Consider the following 14,767-nt stretch of genomic DNA (forward strand, 5'->3'; position numbering starts at 1 on the left):
TTTCCAGTTGAAGCCGTAGAGGGTGTAAACTACATGACCAATCAGTACCGTCAAGGGAGCTACAATCAAGGGTGGAAACCACACCCAAGTATTGGTCAAGGACAAAGTGGGCAAGCTCGACAATCAGGGCCATTTCGCAAGCAACAACAGCAACAACCAACCTTATGGCAACAAATGTTTACACTTAATGAAAGATCAACAAGGTTGGAAGAAACTCTTCAGCAATTCATACAGAAAACTGAATCTTCTCAAAAGAGCACTGAAGCCGCTATTAAGAACTTGGAGATTCAAATGGGTCAGATTACCAAGCAATTGGAAGAAAGGCCTGACAAAAATTTTGGGGCTAATACTGAGGTTAACCCCGGGGAAGAATGTGAAGTGCTAGTGAGAGTAAATGTTGAAAAAGTTGAGTTGGAAAAAGAAGAGAGAGAAGAGAGAAAAGAGAGAGAAGAGAAAGAAGAAGAGAAAATTTGTGTGAAAATAAAGAAGTTGAGAAGAAAAAGAGAAGGGAAGAAAAAAATAAGAGAAAAGAAAAAGAGAAAATTTAGGGAGAGAAAAAGGAAGAAAAAGAAGATGAGAGGAAAGAAGAAGAAATCATATGAAAAATCACATCCTCATCTAAAGAAGAATCATAGGAAGGAAAAGAAATTCAAGTGCTTTATGGAAATCTTCAAGAAATTGGAGATTAAAGTTCCTATTATTGAGACATTGCAACAGGTTCCTGGTTTGATCAAATTTCTGAAGAAGTTCAGTAGAAAGAAGAAAAAGAAGAAGGAACTTGAGCTTGGGTCAAGCTAATGACGTTAAAAGAGCGCTTACTGGGAGGCAACCCAGTGATTTAAGAACTTTTGATTTTATTTTGGCTTTGTAATTTTTAATTTGTCGACTTTATTTTTGTAACTATTTGGTTGGAGATAGCATCTACTGAAGGATGCTAGGTGGTTAAGTATCTACTGAAGGATACTATGTTTGTAACACCTACTGATGGGTGTTGGTGAAATTTTAAACACCTACTGATGGGTGATGGTGGATTTTGGGTCAGGCTCGTGACGTTAAACAAGCGCTACCTGGGAGGCAACCCAGTTGATTGAATATTTCTGTTTGTTTATTTTAGTTAGGGTTTGCATAAGCAATTTAAACATTGCCTTGCAGGGAACCAGTGAGGGGCATGTATGGGAGGCACGTAGGTTAAGAAAAGAAGGAGAAGAGCACATCACGAAAGTGCCGCTGAGCGGTAATTTACCGCTGAGCGGTACTCTCGCAGAATGGGCTTTAGTTCCCCTTAGCGGGACCCGAGCCCATTAGGGTATTTTTAAACCCTAAGCTGCGCAAGTTCTCATACTTTCAGGCTTTTCTCTGCACAAACACTTCCACATACCTTCTCCAAGGTTTTCCACATCTTTTCACTCTTTCCTCTTAAGAAAATTTCTCTTCCACTCACTTTTTCACTAGTGTTCCATTCAAGTTTGGGGTTGGAAGAGAGTATCTTAGAGTGGAAACATTCTCATTGCATCTAGTATCTCCACCCAAGTAAGTAAAATGCATTTTGTTCATTCTAGGGTTTTGATTTTGAATGTGATTGTCAAAGCATGAATATTTAGGGGTTTTGATTTCTATGCATGATTTGATGATATATTTGATGTTTGAACCGATTAAACTGCATGATTATGAACTGGAAAACTGAAAATTGCATTTGGGTGGAGTTAGGACAGCTTTAAAACAAGATTTTCAAAAATCTGCAGAGTTACCACTGAGGGGTAAATTGCCGCTGAGCGGCACTCTGCCAGATTTGGCTTTTCTGATTTTTTGTGATCTGGAATGTGGCACTGGTGGCGCTGAGGGGAAATTCTGGCCCTCAGCAGTGGTTTAGCTTCGAAAGGAATTGTGTTCTATGTTTTACTAATGATTAACATCATGTTCTGTGGTTTTGTATTTGTATTTAAAGGTAGGAATGGCATCCTCTTCAGGAAAGAGATTGAAAACCATGGCAACCAAGAGAAAGGAAAAGGAACCAGAGCAACCCCACTCTAGCAGGTTCCTCTCTAGGAAACATGAGAAGCACTTTAGGGTGGTTCAGGACAGGAGACTTCTGATGGAGAGGAAGGTTGGAATGATACCTAACTTTGCTCCTCAATTTGGAGAACAAGTGTTAAGGAATGACTGGGGAAAGTTAGCCACATATCCTACACCTGCTAACATAGCTGTGGTGAAGGAATTCTACACCAATGCAAAGAAGATTGGTGATTATCCAGCTAAAAATTATTTGGGCTATGTCAGAGGCCATGCTATCAGGTATGATCCTGATTCTATCAATAACTTCCTGGACACTGTGTGGGCTGGTGAGCAGTGCCAGTTTGCTCTTTGCATGGAGGAAGGTGCTGATTATGAGGATGTGGAGAGAGTACTGTGTATACCTGGAGGACACTTCCAAAGGAATCGATCTGGCTCAATGGTTAACATTTGGAGGACGGATTTGACTCCTCTTTCAAAGTATTGGATGGCGTTTTCTCATGCCAACATTCAGCCATGTTCACATGTGTCAGATATTACTCTCAGCAGGGCACTATTCATTTACTGTGCTATCAGAAACTTGAATGTTAATATTGGGCAGGTGATAGCTGATGAGATTAGTATGTGCGCCAATACCTCAAACAACAAAGCACCACTAGGACATCCCTCTTTGATCACGCACCTTTGCAAGATAGCTGGGGTGGACACTTCTGCTCCACCATTTGAGAGGCCAAGAAAAGCTATTGATGAGGCTTATTACAGGCAGTACTGTGGAGGTGAGGAAGCAGCTCAGCCAGTTCCACCACGCCGTGCTCGTAGAGAGAGAGGGCCAGCACAGAGCCAGACATCTGCTGAGACACATGAAGTAGAACCATTCCAGATGAGGGACATGTATATGTCTCTTATAGGTGTTCAGTTGCAGTCCATTCACAGAGGGCAGGTGGCCACTGCTGAGATGATTGTGGGGATGTATGATACACCTCCAGCCCACAGGTGGACTATGGATGAATTCCATAATGTGGTAGCTTGGCCAGAGGAACCAGTGCATGGAGGAGGAGCTGGAGCAGCTGAAGCTTCAGCTAGAGAGATGGAAGAAGATGAAGCTGATGATGATGATGCATTTGAAGATGATGAAGATGAGGAGGAAGAGGAAGATACAGAGGACAGCTCAGACTGAAGAAGGAGCTGAGATAGCATTTACTGATAAATGCTATCATATGATTATGCTTTTGTGGTTTAAGTTTTCTGAACTTATTTGTTTTTGTTTTTAGATTAGGGTTTGATGTACTCTATTGAACACCTGGTTTGTTATGATGGTTTGCTATTAACTGTGATTGTTTGATAATTAATGCTTGATGATGCTTATTGATTGATTGATGATGAGATGATGTGCACATTAAAATGCTTATACAGGTGATTCACAAGCTTTGTGAACAAATGCATGATATTATGATTGTGATTGTGAAATTAAGCAGGATGTGTATGTCAAATGTGAATGAGCTTATATGTGAGGTTTTGAGCTCCAGAGTTGTTATTGTTAAATGCTATTACTTTGAAAGCATGAATGACTTTGCCCAGGTTTTCTATGATTGAATCAATTGCTTGTTTTGCATCATATGATCAAGGCCGTTTGTTGGAACCTTTTTATTGGCCAAATTCATAAAGTTAGCCCACTAAAAGAGAACACTTATTGTTCTATCCTTTGAACCCTTAGCCTTGAACATACACTGAAACCCTTGATTGAAAATCTTTACCTTGAGTTAAGTAGAAGATCTTGTGTGGTATTGTTAAATGTTCAAGTTTGGGGTTGTTGGGAAAACATAAAAAAGGAAAAGCATTGAGCTAAGAGCCAAAAAGAAAGTATAGGCAAAGAAAAAGAAAAGAAAAGAAAAAGAAGTAAAGCTCAATGCAAATGCAAAGACAAGTTGGGAAAAATAAGAATAATTGTGTGTTATGATTCTCTTAACTCAAGGATTTTGCGATCCAGAAAAACCAATTTTCTTGTTAGCCCAGCCACATTATAAGCCATTGAAAAGTCCTTGTGATGATGCATGCTTGTGAATGTTTTTTATTGTGGTAAAATGAAAGGCAAAGTTGATTCATGTGACATTGTGATAGTAGAGTGAATGAGTGATTACCTCTTATACACTTGTGTGTTGAGTGAGACACTTTACCTAGTGAGGAAATATTCCATTAGCACATGAACATCCAAGCTTAATTGATTGGTCATTCATGAAAAAGAGCATTTGTTGGGTATTAACTGACTTTGTGAAACACTAAAGCATGTGCACATCTTGATTGAACTCTTGGTCATAAGTTTAATTGAAGTTTTTACTTATCTAAAAAGAGGATTTTTGAATGAGTGAACCATCATATGAATTGGTTGAAGATTGAGTTATATCTTGTTTGCTTGAGGACAAGCAAAGTTCTAAGTTTGGGGTTGTGATAACAGTTGAAAAACTGTTATTTTCATGCTTAAAATTGACATAAAAAGCAACCTTTACACTTAGAAACTAGCTTGAAATCATGCTTTTCTTCATATTTTCAGAAATAAGAGAGCTGGACAGGTTTATGCTTGATTTCAGTGTTTTTGTGCAGGTTTTAAGGTGAATTTGGTGAAAGAAGTGAAGAAGGAGAGAGATGGAATCAGAAAAGACATCAAAAAGTGCAAAAGGAGAAGCCGAAGTCACCGCTCAGCGGCAGTTTACCGCTGAGCGGCAATCAGGAGCTTACAGGAGGTCCGCTGAGGGGCAAAATGGCCGTTGAGGGGAAGAAACGACTCACGCACTTACCGCTGAGCGATACTTTACCGCTGAGCGGCACTTTTATGGGCTTGGACCTAATTTTCTGTAATTTACGAATAATATATAAGCTTTAGGGTTTCCTAGGGTTAGGTATCTTTGGCTGGAACGAAGCAAACACTCTCTCTTCCACCCCTTTGAAGGAGGATCTTGGATGCTAAGGCTTCCTCTTCACCTTTTTAGGGTTTTATCTTTCATTCTTTCATTGTTATTCATCTAGGTTCACCATGAACATGGTGAACTAAACTCTGTATGTTTGTTGGGGAATCAATGTAATCTTTTGAAGCTCTCCTATATGGAATTTGTTTTTACATCTTTTATTTAAGATCTATGCTTTCTTTCATCATTAGTTAGGGTTTTTCCTCTTTGCTTAATGCTTGCGTTGTTTAACTCATTCGATGCATGATTATTGGTTTTGTCGATACGGGCACGTACGGGGAAGTCTAGATCCGGGGAATTTCTCCCAATATTATATTGGTTGTCGTTAAGCTCCTGCACTTATGAACTAATTATTAGGAATGCTAGGAATTGTATGAACTCGTAATTAGGGAGAAGCCTTCTTGAAAGGTACTTTAGAGAGTGGCATTAACAATGATGATTTGAATGTTGAATTCCTAAAATATATGAGAGTGGATAAGATGAAATTGACCCCCAACAACATATTCATACATATATTTCATTGAAAGTGTTTATCTTTTGCTTTTGCCATTGATCAAAACTTCATGCATACATATTTAATTTTCGTCTTTTGCATATAAAAATCCAAATATTTCGTCTTTAAGTCTTAGCTAATCAATAAACCACACAACTAAACTAGGCCGTGAGTCCTTTGGGAAGAACGATACTTGGTCTTACCAAGTTTATTACTTGAACGATTCGGTCATACTTGCCGATTGAAAAACAAGTTTGTGACATCATATTTTGGTGTTCATAAATTTGTCCATCAGTAACCCCACTATTTTGAACTCTACTTTTGTCATCTTCTACCTTTGTCTGAAAAGAAATATTATTTATATAGTACCCACCATATGTAATGACATCTGTGTTCGGCCCACGAGATAGCCTCAATAGACTTTCAGAAACATCTGGAGTTGTATAATTTTTTTCTTAAACCATTGTAAGAAGGTTTTGACATGTTCATTAAGATGTCATTTTTCACTCATTCTTGGCTATGCTACTTATATTTCATTAACGTGTTCAGAAATGTAAGGAATCACATCAACAGTGTTGTTTAAGATGTACAAATGAGCTTGATCAACTTCTTTTCTACTAACACACTCAATTCTCACACCTCAAACACCCTTATTTTCACATTTTCCTTCATGTCTGCTCTTAGGAAGACCCACTAGTTCATAACTTGCATATAACTTGAACAAAATTCAATGGCTTCTTCTGCAACGTATCGCTCTAGGATTGAAGCTTCTGGTCGATACTGATTCTTAACATATCCCTTTAAGATCTTCATGTATCTTTCAACAGGGTACATCCACCTTAAGAAAACCGGTCCACAAATTCGAATTTCTCTTATTCTCTTACTAGATGAACAATCAAATGAACCATGAAATCAAAAAATGAAGTTGGAAAATACATCTCCAATTCACACAGTATTCTTATTCCTTCATTTTCCAATTGATCTAAACATCTAGGGTCAACAACTTTCTTACAAATGGCATGAAAGAACAAACTCAGACGTGTCAGAATACCTCTAACAAAAGCAGGTAATATGCCTCGAATAATAACTGGTAACAATTGTTGCATCAATACATGACAATCGTGAGACTTTAAACCAACTAACTTTAACTCTTGCATAGCAACAAGGTTACTAATATTTGAAGAATAACCTTGTGGAACCTTCACACTTCTTAAAGGGTTACAAAAACTTTGTTTTTCTTCTTTAGAAAGAGTGTGACATGCTGGGGGCAGATAGCTGCGTCTTCCAATTGACTGTGGATGTAACTCAGAACAGATTCCCATGTCAGCCAAATCTTGTCGTGTTCTTATTCTGTCTTTTGTCTTCCCTTTCACGTTTAATAAAGTTCCGATGACACTGTCACAAACATTTTTTTTCCACGTGCATGACATTTATACAATGTCTAACATCAAGTTTACACCAGTACAGAAAATTAAAAAATATTGATTGTTTTTTCCAAATGTTTTTTGCAAAGGTACTTTTATGATGTTTTCCGAAGACAATGTCAATGTTTTTGACTTCGTTGTACACTTCTTCGCCATTGCAGGGTCTGCACACAACCTCATCCTCAACACTTCCATTAAATGCCTTTTTCAATCTATGGTAAGGGTGATTACGAGGAAGGAATTTTCGATGTCTTGTATATACTGTCTTTTGACCATGCTTCAATTGAAGGTAACTAGTGTTTACTTCACAAAGGTGACATGCAAAATGACCTTTTACACTATAACCGTTTAAGTTTCCATATGTTGGGAAATCATTTATAGTGCAAAACAACATTGCACGCAAACAAAAAGATTCTTGAACATCAGAATCGAACACTCCGACCCCTTCTTCCCACAACATTTTCAAATCAATTAAAGGTTTCAAGTAAACATCAATGTCATTTTCAGGTTGTCTAGGACCCGATATCATCATGGACAACATCACATATTTTCTCTTCATGCACAACAATGGAGAAATATTGTATATAATCAACATAATTGGCCATGAACTATGTTTGCTACTTAAGTTCCCATAAGGATTGATACCATTAGTTGCAAGTGCAAGTCTTAAGTTTCTTGGATCTACACCAAATTCTAGTAATGTTTCATCGATCTTCTTCCATTGTGGTGAATCAGCTGGGTGTCGAAGAAGATTATCGCACTTTCTTTCGGCAGCATGCCATTTAAGGTTCTTTGCATCTTCTTTAATAGAGATACGTTTGAACCTAGGTATTATAGGCAAATACCACATCACCTTAGCAGGTGCACCTTTATTACCTTCATCACTAGTGTTTTTGTCATTTTTCTTTTTAAAACGGGATAAACCACACGTTGGACAATACTTTAGCGAAGCAAACTCCTTTATGTACAAAACACAATCATTAGGACAAGCATGTATCTTTTGATATTCGAGTCCCATTGGACATAAAATTTTCTTGGCCTCGTAATGACGAATAGGTAGAGTATTATTTTCTAGAAGTATCTCCTTCAACAACTCCAACAACGTTGTGAAACCTTTATTAGTCCATCCATTCCTTGCTTTTACACTAAACAACTTCAAAGTTGCAGATAGACGTGTAAAGTTGGGGCATCCTGGAAACAACGGTTGCTCTGAATCATGTTTAAGAGAATCATACAAATTAGCTCTTCCAAAATTATCTTCACCAATATCATGTATCATGTCCTCTAAATGATCACTCATCCATTCTTCCACATAATTTGTTCCTCGTGACATGGTAGGTTGGTCCAGTACTTCTGCATGCCAAGTACAAATGGTATAAGTTCTCATTATGCCGAATATGAATAGATGGTCACGCATTGTCTAAGTCTTGGAGTGTTTGATTAAGACAACGAACACAAGGACAAAAATATGTCTCGTTCACAAACTTAGCATTTTGTTCAACATATTGCAAGAACTCTGAAACACCCTTCTCATATTCTTCACTGATGCGACATTCATTCATCCAGCTTCGATCCATACTATGTTCGTTACTTCATCAGTTTCAATTTTTTAACTCTCACAAGGTTAGGCCCTACCCATTCAGAAAAATTATTTTTCATAATTTGCCAAGACACATGCAAAGAAGTCTACATCATGAATTTGATAACATTTCGGCAGCATTTCGCATTAGTCTGCGATATACACGAAATGAGAGTAGTCAAGGATGACCACAATCAAATATGCATCCATAGAACAATACAAATACTGAACCGAAATTTTATCAATCTTATCCATAAACTCCAACGTACATGTTATAGCAAATTATGAAAAATAATTTTCTCAAATTGTCCAATCGAAAAATTCAAAATTTAACACAAACAATTAAAAGATTAATCATTTGTGTTAAATTTCAAACGAGAACTAAGTTTCACTCAATTAGATACTAATAATCTAACATACCAATCATAACAACACAACAAAAACTTTTTCACATGCATATTCAAAAGCCAATAACATGCATACGCAAAAGCCAATAACATCCATACACAAAAGTCAATAACATGTATATATCCAAAAGCCAACAAAATGCAAATCCAAAAGCCAACAAAATGCAAATCCAAAAGCCAACAACATGCAAATTTGACAGTTAATAACATGCATATTTGAAAGTTAATAACATGCATATCCAAATGCCAAAAACATGTATACCGAAAAGCCAATAACATGCATAGACAAAAATTTTAAACAAGAATCCTTACCTTCTTAACCGATTACAAACGTAGTGGAGGAATTGGAGGAGTGGAAAACACAAAAAAAAACGTTGCCCAAAACGCAAGAAAACGCCGCCCAAGGAAACGAGCAAAACTGCACCAAAACACAGCGAAAACTCATTTTAATCAGTTCAAATGGAAGATAATCCATCAAAGACTAATTTCATCGAAGTAAAAGAAAGTTTAAACGGTCCAAAAGAGAAAAAACTTACCTAAAAATGCAAAGCCGCGAGAGAAAACGCGAGGAGGAAGATGATGAATAGTTCGCGTAATTGCCCCGAGTTCGCGCAATGTGTAATAAACAGCATTAGACGTTGGGGCTCTCCCCCATCGGACGTCTAAAGATACATCAGACGTCCGACATATGGGGCCCAGACATCTATGTGTATTTAAAAATTAAATTCGGCGGAGGCTATATACGTCCGATATATGGGGCCCAAACATCTATAGGGACATCAGACGTCCAACATAGGGGCTCGGACGTCTAAAGCAATGGAACAGGGCAACTTTTCACCTACCTGTCAGGTCATTAGGCGTCCGGCATAGGGGCCCCGACGTCTATATAGACATTAGACATCCGACATAGGGGCCCGGACGTCTACACTATGAAATAAAATGACTTTTGGTATTCTTTGCCACCATCAGACGTTCAACTTAGGGGCCCGGACGTCTAAAGCAGTGGAACAGGGCAACTTTTCATTTACCTGTCAGGTCTTTAGGCATCTGACATAGGGACCAGACGTCTATAGAGACATCAGATGTCAGACCTAGGGGCCCGGACATCTACACTGCGAAATAAAATGACTTTTGGTATTTTTTCCCCCATCAGACGTCGGGGACCAGCCAGGTCGGACGTGTACAACGTTAACTTATTTACAAAAATGCCACTGGTCATTTTTTACGTGGGATATTCGAGGGTCGGACGTCTAAAGGGTGACGTTAAAGGCCTTTTCTACACTAGTGACTTATCAGCCCACCATCGCAACTAATTCCCTATACGAAAGCAAGTGGTATATTCTCCCGCCTCATGAAGCGCCCGCTCGTAGCCTATAACGACTAGGAGAGTATTTACATTTTTGTCCATTTCATTGGATGCATCAATCTCTAGAGCCACATCTACTTTAGCGTAAGTAGCAAACATCGATGCAATAATATTTACATCGTTAACTAAATCTAACGACCGCTCAATTAATCCCAAAACAGAAGAAGAGGTTGACAATGGCACAGACGACGAAGATGCATCATTAGCGTACCCCTGGCCACCCTCCCTACAGACTCCTCAAACGATGACAGATCAATGGTTAACATTTTTACTTGAAAGTTCAAAAGAAAACTAGATGCTCTGTGTGTAGATAATAGAAGAAGGCATTGGTGAAAATGACATTGAGGCCCACCACTATTTATAGACACATTAGGGGGCAAGGGGGGCGCAACAGGTAATCTTCAACCATTGGATTAAGCCATATCCAATGATCCATAACGTGTGACTCTTCGTTTCCTGGAGCACACAAAGACCAATCTGCCACATGTCCTCATATTAGTGGTCACAACTTTTCTTCAACGATCATATTTTCAAACAACGGTAGCAATCGTTAACCAACTGGTTCATCAAAGGCTGAACGACCCTAAAAGAGACAAAACTTTCCTCTAAAGAGGTCAGACGACCAAGACCACATCTTGTCGCAAACCCCTTCGCCTATCACCGTAGGCTCGAGCTTAGGGGCTTATGTACCGTATGATCGTTCGGTCAATTCAGATTCGGACAGTCTAGACAATCAACCATGGGACAAACGCAACTGCGAGTCATCCTCATGACTGTTCGGCTACATCCAAAAACTAGACGGTTAGCCTTTGAAGACATTACTCCTTATACTAATCAATTTAAGAGAAAGTATAATTATTATTTGTTGGGTCATAAATAGGTCGTTGTTAATCAAAGGTCTACCCTGAAATCTATAAATACAAATTTAAGGTAAAAAGGTAAGTTATTACATTTAATACGCACTAGTTGCTTAAGATGTTGAATCTTGATTGACTTTGGCATCAGAGTGTCTTCTACAGGTAACCACTGAGCATAATGAATGAACGACAAAGACAAATGTTAATCTAAGGACGAGTATTCAAATCACTAGCAACTCATACGACACTAGATCGTTGATCCTGAACCCCACACCTGAAACATTGACATTATTATCCTTCCAACACTAATAAGAATAATGTTCAAATTTATCACTTGTAGCCTTACACCTTCCTTCTTTCACAATTTCTTCCTTGGCCACGATATATACTCCTTCTACTGTTACTGGTGTCTTTTTCTATCAGTGTTGTTATCATTTGAGTGGTCTTGAGAGTTTGAATATGTTATTACTAATATTACTAGCTTCACACACACTAAAATAGCTCTCTGCTTGGCCACGTCACAAACATGTCACACACACAACTACTATTAGGAGAATACACACACAATTAAGATATTATGGAGAGAAATTAAAAGACTATTTTCTTATTAACTATTAAAGTGTAATACAAATTCTAGAATAATGAAGAAACTCCTAAGATAGAAGAATTGAAATGTAATACAAATTTTAGAATATTATAGAAAAACCTAAGAAATGAAGAAAAAATCAAGAACATTCTACATAGGTAGAAAGCCTAGAACTTTCTACATAAGTTCTAGCTAGAATTTTCTAGAATAGTCATGAAAGAGAGATGGGGTCTATAAATACCCATGTGTACTATCATTTGAAACAAGAAGACAACATCTATGACAACTAAGACAACTACAACACTTCTTCCAACTACTACATCCATATTCTACTATGTCCACATTTTCTCTACATTCCATTATCTCTACATTTTCTCTATTCCATCAACTATTCCTTTCATAACCTCTTGTTGAGATTGTTGATAGGGGGAGCAAAGGTTCATCTTAACCCACAATCTCAGTAATATCTGTGTTTTTGATGATGACAACACATAATTAATAATACATGTGTATAATGTGTTACACGTTCTATATTTACATGTTATATGTTTTTTATCAATGTTTTAAAGTTGTTTAAGCATATATGAGAACATGATTGTGTTGTTCATTGCATATCACTATGTTACATATGTGTTTTTATATGTGAATGCATGACATATGATGTTGAAAGGGAAAACCACAAGCACTTATGTTGAACTTTAAATGTGTGGCAAAATAACAGTTTTAAGTCGATTTCATTATGCGATGAATCGATTAAAACTTGTGTCTTTGCACAAACTATTTTCAAGTGTGCTTTGAGATTTTTTCAAAGAGAAAGTTTTTCAAAACAATGCTTAACATTATTACTTAGTCGATTGCATGCATTTTGTATTCAATTAAGTTTGTTAGTGTTTTGAAATTCTGCTAATGCTTGACATAACTGTCTAACGGTCATATTTTTTAATTGTGTTGACCAAGCATTAAATGATAGTCGACTGCATTAATTGCGCATTCAATTAATTTTCGTGTTTGCTGCTAACTGTTATAACATAATTGTTATATTTGATTGCTTTAGTAGCTTAGTCGATTAAATTGCGTCTGAAATGTGTTATTCTATAAATTGACACGAATTTGATTTCTATAAGAACTTTTGTGATTCTAACATTTTCATATCTTTTACAGAAAGTTGTGATCTTACAGGAAGAGAGAAAAAGCTCTGAGAAACTAGAGTGACCGTGGTGATCAATTACTCTTGATTTCTTAAAGAGCAAGACTACTGCGTTTTTCAAAGGCTGATCAACTTGCACATTTGGGTGTCTTTGAGAGATCAGAATCTGCAATCTTTTGAAGATTGGTTTGAGGTTCCCTATTGTGATTACATGAAGAAGAGCGTGTGGCGTTCTTGACATTGAGAGTGTCTCAAAGGGTTTAGACGACAAGAGAGGGGATTCTTGTTGTTGGTCTAGTTTGTGTATTGCCTATATTTTGATTAGAGGGTTAGAGAGGTGTTTTATATTTTTGACGTGTGGTCGCTATAACAGCCTTGTTGTAAAAACCTTGATCATTATAGTGCATTGACTTCTTGTGGTTGGAAGGATACTAGATGTAAGCTTGGCCGAACCAGTATAAAAACACAGTGTTTGAATTTTCTCATCCCTACTCTCTTTATTCAATCGATTACGTTATGCATTTATTCGATTAAGTTTCCGCTGCATTGAAAATCTTTTACCTTGCGATTCAAGAAAAGTATCAGGGCATCATTTTTGTGAAAAAGATTTTAAAAGATTTTGTTTTTACATTTCACCAATTCAACCCCCTCTTGGTGTGAGAAATTGAACCATTACACCTCTAAATACTAACAATGGTACCAGAGCTACGTTCAATCATCTATTGAGTGTAGATAAAAAATTTCAACTACCTCAAACAAAACTATAACTCATTATGTACTACTTCCAAAATATTTTCTCAACTCATGGCTTCTACCAATCAAACATCATCAATTCCAAAACCTATTTTCACATGAGAAAATTATTATTTTTAGAGTGTCAAAATGAAGACATTCTTCTACTCTCAAGATTTATGGGACATCATAGAGGAGGGATTCACTATTCCAAAAGACACATTCACTCTTACTGCAGCTTAAAAGAAGGAGTTGAAGAAAAACAAGCAGAAGGATTCAAGGGCTTTATTTTTTCTTCAACAAGCAGTTGATGACACAATTGTTCCAAGGATAATTGGTGTCACAAGGGCAAAGCAAGCTTGGAGAATAATACAAGAGGAGTTTCAAGGAAGTGATGAGGTACGCAATGTTAAACTTTATTCTCTAAGACGGGAGTTTGAATTAATAAGAATGAAAGAATCTGAGACCATTAAAGACTATTATTCTATAATAAAATAAATAGTTAATCAAATGAGAGCCTATGGGGAAAATATGCTTGACAAAAAAATCGTTGAGAAAATTTTAATTTCTATTCCCCAAAAATATGGTGCAATCGCAACTACGATTGAACAAACAAAAGATTTGGCTACATTGTTAGTAACATCACTAATGGGCTCTCTTCAAAATTATGAACAAAGATTGAAAAGGTGTGAAGAAGACTCGGTTGAAAATTCCTTTCAATGAAAACTGAAATTACGGTCTCAGAATAAAGAATATGAAGGAAATAAGAGTAGAGGAGAAATTTCTAGAAATAAAGAAAATTCTAGAAACTTCTCTATAAATCGTCAAGGAAAATATCCTTCATGTGGCATATGTAAAAAAGACAAGTCACTTGAAAAAATATTGTTGGCATCATGGAAAACCTCAATGTTAGAACTGCAAGAAATTTGGTCACGTAGAGAAGTATATTCTAATAAAAATAAACATCAAGCAAACTTTGCGGAAGAACATAATCAAGAGAAACTCTTATTCTATGTCAATCAAGAATCTTCCAGTAGAGAAGGGAGTTGGTACTTGGATAGTGGATGCACCAATCACGTGGCGAAAGATCAAAGCATCTTCAAAGAGATTGATAAATCTGTCAATGTCAAAGTTCGACTAGGAAATGGCACCACAGTGGAGTCTCGAGGCAAAGGAACTATCATAGGGGACAAAGAAAGGTACGAA

The 14,767-nt window shown here is 37.1% G+C and overlaps 1 protein-coding gene across 1 annotated transcript; it reads right to left on the reverse strand.

Annotated features, from left to right (window-relative positions):
- Positions 1 to 6,705: 6,705 nt before the first annotated feature.
- LOC148195999 (uncharacterized) lies at positions 6,706 to 8,169 on the reverse strand. Its single transcript, XM_088095347.1, has 2 exons — positions 6,981 to 8,169; positions 6,706 to 6,755 (listed from the first exon to the last, which is right to left on the reverse strand). The coding sequence occupies exons 1-2, from the start codon at positions 8,164 to 8,166 to the stop codon at positions 6,706 to 6,708; spliced, it is 1,236 nt and encodes a 411-aa protein (XP_087951473.1). The 5' UTR covers positions 8,167 to 8,169.
- Between the last annotated feature and the right edge of the window lie 6,598 nt (positions 8,170 to 14,767).

The sequence above is a fragment of the Vigna umbellata genome, chromosome 7 (genome assembly GCF_029865625.1).
Source record: "Vigna umbellata cultivar VRB3 chromosome 7, Vumbellata_1.0, whole genome shotgun sequence".
Classification (NCBI taxonomy): Eukaryota; Viridiplantae; Streptophyta; class Magnoliopsida; order Fabales; family Fabaceae; genus Vigna; species Vigna umbellata.

Bases quoted from the DNA above. Each gene is read 5' to 3' on its own strand.
- LOC148195999 (XM_088095347.1), bottom strand. From the start codon at position 8,166: ATGATACATGATATTGGTGAAGATAATTTTGGAAGAGCTAATTTGTAT. The intron at 6,756-6,980 runs GTACCTTTGCAA...TTACATCCACAG, and splicing joins CTTCGGAAAACATCATAAAA to TCAATTGGAAGACGCAGCTA.